The sequence below is a fragment of the Simochromis diagramma genome, unplaced genomic scaffold (assembly GCF_900408965.1).
Source record: "Simochromis diagramma unplaced genomic scaffold, fSimDia1.1 OVJJ01000302.1, whole genome shotgun sequence".
NCBI lineage: Eukaryota > Metazoa > Chordata > Actinopteri > Cichliformes > Cichlidae > Simochromis > Simochromis diagramma.
This window is the reverse complement of record NW_024386792.1, coordinates 6,191,581-6,201,907: the sequence shown is the minus strand read 5'-3', so window position 1 is coordinate 6,201,907 and position 10,327 is coordinate 6,191,581. Positions and strand designations below refer to the sequence as shown.

The following is a 10,327-nucleotide window of genomic DNA, read 5'->3' as shown; positions in this document are numbered from 1 at the left end:
TAGGTGAGCCGGTGGACTAGATTGTGTGAAATTGAAATCCCCTCTGCTGTTGAAGAACATCTCCAGAATCCCGCAAATGATGAGCAGCAGGTGCCCCTCTCCATTCTCACTCTTGAGCGAAGGCTCGCGGAGCCTGTCAGAGTCCACAACGATGACAAAATACGAAGGCGGAAACTCCAGGAGCAGAGACGTGAAGAGTCTGCTGAAAGCCAAGAGAACCTGGACTCCGAGTCCGGGCTTGGACAGTCGTCTCAGGCCTGTGATGGACTTGAGCTTAGAGCAGCTTTGGCCAAACTGTCTGTGGATTCAGTACCAGCTTTAGCCACCAGAGAGAACTCTGAGATCAGGAAAGTGAAGACAGCAGATTTGCCTCCGTTGGAGCATGTGTTTGCCGAGGGACTGTACTTCACTCTGACTGATGTGGTGCTGCTCCCGTGCATCTATCAGTATCTGGTAAGGGCTTTTTGACATGTAATGAATTTTTGAGTGGTGTCAACAACCTCATTCTGATTGTTACTGTCTAATTAAGAATGGCACGTACACATCAAAGCACAATTAATTTTATTAGCCCTTTTTTTGTCAGTTTAAGCCTGTCGCTTTTATTTCACTGACACACTTTCTTTACAAATGCTCTTTCAATAATACACCTGTTACACAAACAGTCAAGTGCTGATAGGAAAGGCTTTGTCTCAGTGCATACAAAAGTGGCGCTGATGTCAGACTGAATGCTTTCATGCAGACCGGAGCGTGCAGTTACATGAATTTGCTGGCTCTTTAATACTTTTATTATGATGACTTGTCAAATTATGCATGATGTGTGGTTTTGACACTCTGGTCAGGGTGAACAGGTAGTACACCCAGTTCCCTTTTTTAAATCCAGCCAGGCAGAAACTTGGGTTAAGAAGACTCGCTGCATCAGACTTGGCACAGTTTTTGCTCTCAAAGGTGGTCTGGAGCCACCTGGCAAAGGCTGATAACACTGTACGGGGAGGGTTTTTATTCAAATCCAGCAGGTTGAAATACATTTTACTGACTTTACTTTGGGAACAGCTGACAGAGTTGCCAGGTTGTTATGTTGACCTAAAAAAACAAACTCCTAACTTGAAAATCTTTGAAGAATTTAGAAGCTCAAGTGCTCACTGAATATTCATTACGCCTCATTGTTTGTGATGAATTTGGTAGCAACTGCAGCGGCAAACCGAGAGCTGTAAAGTTCAGGCTTATGCTGTTATTGATCAGGAATGCTGCATTGTCTGGCAGTGGAGTGGGTCTCATTTCCCCTTTCAGCTGTCTCCAGCTATTCCTCGACTGTGGGAAAGAACTGAAGTTCTCACAATGAGGCTTTTAGTAGTCAGCTGTGCCCCAGTGGTTTCCAGTTTCACACTCAGCCTAGCGTGTCTCCTCTTAACGGCCATCACTGTCCACAACACATGCAGCCACAGTGAATCCTTTCCACTCCACCCTCTTGTCGTGCTGCGGAGTGCCCCTTCTGCCTCCGTGCACCACTCTGTGTCCAAACACACACACACACACACACACACACACTCTGTGCCCTGATGCTTCGTCTCAGATCATGTCTCTGTTTGTTTCTTCACCCTCTCCTCCTGCCAGCTCTGTTTAGATTTTTTTTTTTTTGCCAGTCTGTCGCACAAGTGTTCACCAGCGTGATGTGTGAATTCTGGTGGAACGTGGCATCTCGCTCCGCTGGCAGTAACATGTCAGTCGAGTCACTTAATCAATATTTCCTTGTTGTTTTCCTCTTTCTCTTTCATCCTTTCATCCTTTTCTTGGTCTTTAATAGTGTTCGCTCCAAGCCCGCGCTGCCGCCACTCTACATCATCTCCCCCACCTACTGCGCTGGTACGGCCGTGTCCAGGAGGTACCGGGGGTGCTTCGGGCAGCCAAGGCTTGTGGGCTACTTCTGTCCATACCCCAGGCTCCCACGTCTGGACTCCCAATTCTCTCAGCAGAGGACAACCCAACCAGTCTACCGGTGGAAGAGGAAGAAGGCCGGGAGATGGCCCCAGAGGTTCCTTTTGTCGGCGGCCCAAGGCCCACAATGACTAAACTCAAAGTAAATGATTACTTTCCTTTACTTAATCCCCAGCATGCTTTGCAGCTATATGTTAACCAAACATGTTTTGTTCCAACACTTCCATCCTGACCTAATATCAAGGGATCTGCCTCCCATTGTCCCCTAACAGCACAGATTCGCAGCCTCCAGAGTGGTTGTTAAGTATTATCCCTGTAATTTCATGCCTCCATTTTCTGTTGATTGCGCCTTCAAGAGTGTAGCTCTGAGTTAATGTTTCGGTTTCTGGCAGATTTTTGTAATTGTTGGATATTTAGTTTTTCTGCCAGATATTTAACAGTGATTGCTTTCACTCATAAAATTAACATTTTAAGTGGTCTTAAAAAAAAAAGAAATTCAAAGCTGTTATTGATGCATATTATTTTGCTCTTTTAGACATTACAAAAAAACAACCTTTTTTTTAAGACTAACAATCTGTTTATGAGAAAAAACACTGTATTTGCCTGGGGTGCTTTTTTTAAATGCACATTTCAGTATTCTCAGTGGATCCTGTTACCACTTGCAGGAGTGCAGACAGTGCACATTCAGCTTATCTTCATTTCAGGTGCAATAAAAACAGTGAATCTGGTCCAAAACAAAACAAAAATGTTATAGCTTTACTTAGTTTATAGTTATGGCTAAAAATCTACATGTGCACAGGCAAGATACACGACCCAATGCAGGTCCCTTAGGAAGGATTGTCGAGAGACTTGCTCATTCGCAAACGTTTATAGATTTCTTTGCTCCATATATTACCTCTGCAACAGCAGGAGATAAGCAGGCCCAGCTGTTTTAAAGGAGACTGTCTCCTCAACCCTGACTAACCTCTCGCCACTGAGCCCTCAGACTGTTTACTTGGCTTTTTTTGCTCTGCTCTCTTAGGAAAGATATTTCTGTGATTTCCTGCTGGCTACATTTCTATAACAATGTGAGCGAGGCGAGGAGAAAAAAAAACAAGAGGTTTGGAAAATTCTGATGAGGGTGAGTGAGCTGGGTGGTCAGGATGGGATGTGTCTTTTAGATGTGCCGTGTTGCCGGATGAAATTTAGTCAGGCCCACATGTGTGTAAATGACAGTTTTGCTGGCAGGTTAAAATCCGACATTAAAACCGAGAGGAATGCGTGAACACACACAGACAAACACACAATGGCCACCATTCTCTGCCTAGAGGGATTACAAGGATGGCTACATGTCGCCATCATCATGTCTGCAGTGCAGCTGTTGCGCTGGGTAATGTGCCTGTCTGTTTGCGTCTGTGTGCGCATATATGTCCTCTGTGTGTGTCCCACCAAGGTATAAACACACAGTCTGCCTCTCACATGGTGACAGTCGATCCTTCACGGCGGCTAACCAGAGGCAGTGGGCTCATCTCGCAACACCATTCACATTACAAATGGCTCATAAACTCTGCCCCTTTATCACTCCAGTTAATACACACTCATGCATACTGTTCAAGCTCCCCATGCAGTGATCTGTGGAGCCCCAGCCTGTGATCTGTATCTATGGTAAACAAGCAGACATCCCGACACCAGAAATTAAGACCTGGTATTATCACTGCCTAACAAAAGCTAACACAACTTGGATATCAAAAATAGAGTTTTTTTTAAAAGGAGAATTACTGGGTTTGCAGGAAGGAAGTTAAGTCTTTGATTTTATGTCTGATGAATTGGGTTCATAGGGGAGCTGTTGTTCCAGAAACAGCGATTGAAGACAGTCTGTGTGTGTTCCCATGAAAAACTCCTCACTGAAATCAACGAGCATTATGACAGGATAATAACGCAGTCTTGTATTATTACCTATTATTTGTCATTTGGGTTTAAAGTTTGACCAGACATCCAGGATTCCTTGTTGCAGGTGAACTATCAAACTTAAGAATATGATTTAATAGAAGAAATAGAGCTTTAAACAGAATCACCTTTTCATATTCAAAATTATTAAAGCTTTAAGGTGCATGTTTCCTTAGTGTACTTTGAGGTACCTCAAACATATTTACCCAGTGACCAAAAATGACCTTATCAGCATTTGCACTACAAGTTTGTGTTACTGTGGAGAGTGAATATAATTGGTTTTGGCACAGACTTTTTGAGCTTGAGGTTTGCAGTGTTGTAGACTTTGATTGGTTTGTATTATATAGTAGTATGTGTTTATATAAAGATGAATAAAACAAAATATTAGAATATTTTAATATGGCAGCCAGACATTGTTCAACCCCAGTGTATAACACACAAATCAGTTAGTGTCAACAGAACTAAGGGTTTTTAGTAATATAGTCTTAATTGCAGTGCTTTTATTGCATCATAGAGATGCACCTCAGAGTGTATGTATTTTTCTGATGTCATTGTACATGATAGTCAAGTCTTTATTCATAAAACACATTTAAATGTAACAGACGGTGACCATAGTGTTGCACATATTTAATGTTCCATGTTAGACCTTCTGTTAAAAGGGTGTCATATTATAGTAAGATGAGCTTTTTTCCTCTTTATATGGGAAACAGCTCCAGGGATTTACTGAAACAAGTGCAAACGTCTATGTAAATACAGACAGTACAAAAGATGGACATAGCTACCGTGATGTCGTCCACTGATTTCTGAATTCGGTGAAACCTCTGCATGAGTGTTTCCATCTACGCTGTCCTGGTTGCATAAAATTTTTTATTTAATATGACCCAAATTTCTTTGGATCTTGGCTGCCTTTTGTTCTTTTCTCTGTCAAAATGATCTAACACAGCTCTGAGGAAGCCAATCCATGATTGATAGAGTTTCATTTTTCATTTTTTTGTATCCACATGTGCTTTTACTGCATTGACAGTGAGTTCGGGATCATTGTCTTGCTGAAAAATTAAGGCTTTACCAATAGAGGCTATTGCATGATTGAGAATGTGCCTTTCACGTTTCATTTTAAAACACCATTCAGATCGCTCATTCTACCATGCCTGTATACCTGCGGTTTCAGTCAATTTCAGAGTCTGTAGCAAATGAGCTGTTGCTACCCCAGACGCTGTGGTGAGAAACACTGCAGGAAATGAGAACTGAGAACACAGCCTCATCAGGAGCTTCTAAATAGCGCTGCCTTCTAGCAACAAATATTGCATCTATCTAGACAAACTTTAGCAAAGCTAGTTAAATACATAGTTAGCCCTGCTGTCATCATGGAGAGAACTAAAAAAAGTTTACCATGGTTTCCCTGGTTCTTTTGCTATTGTAGTTAATTGTACTAGATGTGCTGGAGTATGTTCTGTACTGGTGAAGCAATGTTCTGTCTTGAAAATTTAATAAGAGTTGTATTGTGTGCAAGGTAGCAGAGGGCTTGTACAAGATAAGTCACTCGATTACAACAAAGGCTGTAGGTTTCTATAGTAACTTGTATTTGTATATTTGTGTGTGTGTGTGTGTGTGTGTGTTTGCATGTGTGTGTTCTTCCCTAAGGAAAATGGCATCGAGGCAGTCTTCACTCCTCATCCTTGCCCTTCCTGGACCCTCCCATGGGAAAGCTTACCAGGAGCGATCAACCCTACTGAAGGTAAACTCTAATCTTGCCTCGAGGCTGTGCTCTTTGCTGGCTCCATTTTATTTTTGCCCTCCTGCCCTTGCACTTTTATCATTGCCCCTTTGGTTTGTTTTAGTTTTATTTTCTTGTATTTATTTGATGTCTTCATCTCTCTTTGTCCTCCTTTCACTATTTTTACTTCCCTCATGTTTTGTAAGCCTGTATGCCTCTGCAACACTCCACAGCCTCTTTCTCCCACCTTATTTCTGGGTTGACTTCAAAAAACACAAATGTTACTATATATGGAGCGAGGAACATGAATAAATATTTGCATTATACCTTTCGGTACGACTGTGGCTGTTGGTGATTTATAGCTGCACCTAATGCTAACACATTTTATGTTAATCTGCAGGTGGATGCGGTTCCCCTTGAGGGTCCCCTAATGATTTTTAATCTACATGTGCTATCCTGCTGATGTTGTAGGGTGAAAGTGTGAAATAGGTCTGTGGTAGAACAAGAGTCAAAAACAATAAAAACACCTAAAAAGGTTCAAAGACAACTTGTACAGTGTCCCACTTGTCTTAGTGGATACTTCTTGCTGTGAGAGTAGTTTGTGATAGACAATGGGGGAGGTTTGTTGATTGCTGCCCCAGGTGGCATTGGAGCAACAGAGAGAGGGGAAAAATCTGTTTCTTTGTCTCTTTTCCTCACCTGCATTGTTTCTCTTTTTAGTGAGATGTCTTTGTTGTTAGCAACGCTAAATGATGCACATGCATCACTCCCAACATATAAGTGTTATTCCATCCATCCATCCATCTCAATCCAATACATTTGAATCCATCCATCCATAGAGAGATAGACAACCATTCACACTCACATTCCCATCTTTGGCCATTTTTGGAATAGACGTGCATGTTTATAGACTGTGGGAGAAAGCTGGAGCCCGGAGAGACCACCCCCACAGACACAGGGAGAACATGTAAACTCCACAGTCTGGCTTTGGTGGGACCTTCTTGCTGTGAGGTGAGGGCACTTGCTGCCATACGGTCACGTTGCCGCTTCAGTGTTATTGACTCAAGAAATTGGGGAAGGTAGATGAAGGCACATGCTTCATGCATGTGATTGTTTAAATATTTCAATTTTCTTTAATATTGTGTAGCGCACTCGTTTCTTTCTTCCTTTCATTTTTGCTTATTTGGGAAATTGTTACAAGCAGGAGTTCATGCAGTGCCTATTTCCTCCAACAAAGAAAATGAGAAAAGGAAACCACAAAGAATATTTCATTAAAAAACACCTTAATTTAAGATCTCTACCTCTTTTCAGCTTTTGTTTTGTGTAGCTCAAATTTCCACTTCATTACCATGATATTAAGCTTTTTTTTTTTCACTCCAAGCAACTTGAATAGTAAATTGATTTTATCCATATCCAAACCAAACAGGTTTACAAAATGATACATTACCATACAATACAACAAAAACCCCGCAGAGAATGAGCAAACACGCTAAATAAACAGATAAACGAGCTGTTGAGTGATTTTGTTTATTGTGCGTACTGAAGCCTTTGCTCTGTGATCCATCTTTTAACTTGCGCTACTTTGAAGCGTATTTTCCCGACGTATTTATTCCTACTTTTACTGATTCAACAGAAACTTTGATAACAAACGGTGTTTTGATTTGCTCATTGTTATTTTCTGTTTGTGTGAATATTCCAGGCAGTCAGTATGACACTCATCTAAATTGATGTGTTGCCCAAATAAGGGCCTGTTAGCACATTGACATATTTCTATTATCTGTCATAATTTTGAGATAAAAAATTTAAAAAAATGTGTTTTAATATTTAGTCTTTACTTTCATTTTGTTTTCATTTGAAGCTGTATACAAATGTGCAGTGTAGGATTTATAGAAACATAAAGGTTAAAAATGAGCAAAATAAAAAAGCACCCAATCTGGACCTGTACAGATATTCACAATTCTGGCAGCTGGGCAGTAGCAGATTTCAATCACTGTAGTATGTTTTTTTTTTTTTCATTTATTTCTCTCATTATGCCAGCGAAATAAATACTTAATTATGATTATGTAACTTTAAAAGTCTCTCAACTCCTCATTACGTACTTTAAATATTGTAAAATTGAAGTAAAGTCATGATGCTAATTATTGTTTATTGACACTTACTTACTTGGCTTAGTTGGTTTGAGGCTCTTGCCATTAAAACAACAAGCATTAAAACCAATGGATCCTTGCTACTAAAAACCTGATTTAAGATCACCGAGTTCCTGATGCAGGCTATCTGTTGTTTTAGAATCCAAGAAGATGTTTGCCCTCCTTAATGCAATTTACATGATTGATGCTTAGTTACCACATTTAGACACCACACTACCTTTGCTTTCATCTAGGTGTAGACCCGAGTGTCGTCCATTGATCTGTTGCTGTTTGGTAGTATCAAGATAAGGCTGGAAGAGTAGTGGGGAGGGGAGGTTAGACCAGACAAATATCCGGCTTCTGTTAGTGGGTCAGCTTTTTGTATTCGGCGCTCTCATTATATGGGACTTCATTTACTTGGGTGTTTGTATCAAGTTTGATGATTGATTCAAGACTGAAGTGCACAGATAGTCTGTCATGTTCTTCACATGGGCAAAAAATGTAAATACAGTTTTTCTCATGTTTGTTAAGAAATTTTGATGACTGGTTCTGGATAGAAAGTCAGAAATGTTTTTAGAAGTTTCATGACAAATAATTCAAAATGTGTTGAGATATTTATTTAAAGAAAACAAGGTTGAGGTATAGGAAAGTCAAGGCATCTCCTAAATTAGAAGAGTTCATTGTATGTTAAATAAATCTTTACAAAATTTCTTTTCATGGCACAGATTAACCAAAAAAAACATTACAGGGATCTCACCATCACTAAAGTCATCCTGGAAACTTGGATATCTTGTCTGTATGTTTGTTCAGCTCCATTGTCCTAAAATTGGGGGATTGTATAAAAAGAAGTTCCACACTGAACTCATTTTTGGCAGTTTGACTCCAGTAAAGTAAAAAAACAGAACGAAGTCTCAAAGTTGCCAAAATGTCCGAGGGTGGAGCAGAGTTAGCAGATGGCTGATTGTAACTTTGGACAATGTTTTCAGAACATCCTGGATTAGGTGGAGATGCAGAAGAGGAAAGATGGACTTGGAAGGCAAACTGACATAATTAGAGTTGAGTTTTAAAGAGGAGATATGAGACCAATTGACTCGGTGAAGATGGCCAAGAAGATGATTGCATCAGAGGAGTAATGACAAAGCTGAGAGTGAGGAGAGTTTGGCAGCGTGGGAAAGCAAAAAACAACAAAACGAATAGAGCAGCAGGAACAGTCCCAATACTCAGAAGTGCAGGCACAAAAAGCAGGAAACCTTTTTGAACCCACACGAAACGTCATTAGAAGACTATCGAAGCACTTTAACTGCATAGTCAATGTTTCATTGTTGGTCTGTTGTGCTGAATTAGAGCCAAAAAAAAACTGAGCTCATGTCATTATCCTTTTACCTTTGACTGCACTGTACTGGTTATATTGGGTCTCACTGATTTTTAGCTCATTAATGTGGTTCCACAGTGAAACTTTAGCATCTATTTCTAGCCTAAACCTCAGTGACATCTAGAATGCTCTTCCCTAAAACTCCACTGATACCTGAACTGAAGTACTCTATGTGATGTAGGCGGGGTGTCTATACCAAGAGTGAAAATCATGTAGAGATACTAAATTTCAGCTGTTCCACTTTTGTCAGCACTCTGCATGATAAACGGTGCTCTTGATGTCTGCTCCTGCAGAATTATGCTTGCATGCAGGTAGCCCCTGTGATTCTGTACTGTGTAATTAAAGAGGAGCAGAGACGAAAGGCACACAATTTGTACAGAACTCCAGCGCATGGGCCTCCCCATCTATCTATTCCTTTTGTGCACACAAATGGCTCCACACATGTACACACGTATAGTACTACAGGGAAAATTTCAGTGTTTTCCCCTTACGTGTGCATAAATATTTCCATGTGTGCAAAACTAATATATAACACCCACAAGCTTTTGAAACATGAAATTTTGAAATGGGGTTATTTCTGCTCTGTACTCGAGAGCAATGGATTTGAAATTAATAAATGAGAGTTTGCCTTCATCCATTTTTTCTATTTTTATCCATTTCCAAGGTCAGGGTACAATTTAGGTCTTACAGTATACATGGTAAAACCTCCGAGCGTCCGACTGCTAAAAAATAAACAATTGTCAAATAATAATCATGCTAGCACATCTCCATAAACTGTTTTGCTTTATATACGGACCTATTTGCATTCATTGATTAAAAAATTGTACACACAGGCTCCCAGGTGTGCATAATATGTAGAACAACAAAGTTGTCCTGCTTGTGTGGAGGCGCTGATTCACTACGTTTAGTCAGGGTTTGTCTGCAAACAGATAAACGGCAATGTGAATAGAGGGGCCATTGTATTAGAACAGCCAGTGGCTTGTCTCCAGCACTTCACTTAATAGATGGAGGAGAGGAGGTGCAAATAAAGCATGGTAGAATGATGGAGTGGGTGACAGTGGGAGATTGAGATAGGGGTGAGACAGCATGAGGGGAGACAAGGGTTATCAGTAGAAAACAAGGCAGGAACGAGGGGGTGAACAAGACAACGAGGCATTAAAGGGGAGAGCTGGTGAAGAACTGCAAAGTTGTCATGCTTGAGACATGGCGCTATTAGATCCTTCGGGGTTGTTTTGGTACACGCAGATGAGACGAGTT

The 10,327-nt window shown here is 40.7% G+C and overlaps 1 protein-coding gene across 1 annotated transcript in view; it reads left to right on the top strand.

The window, feature by feature from the left end:
• The window catches only part of gstcd (glutathione S-transferase, C-terminal domain containing), a 48,254-nt gene that overhangs the window by 2,000 nt on the left and 35,927 nt on the right, over window positions 1-10,327 (top strand). The window contains exons 3-5 of the mRNA XM_040024042.1: window positions 4-453; window positions 1,802-2,074; window positions 5,500-5,593. Of these exons, the coding sequence (XP_039879976.1) occupies window positions 4-453; window positions 1,802-2,074; window positions 5,500-5,593 (817 nt within the window). The remainder of the gene's footprint in view (window positions 1-3; window positions 454-1,801; window positions 2,075-5,499; window positions 5,594-10,327) is intronic.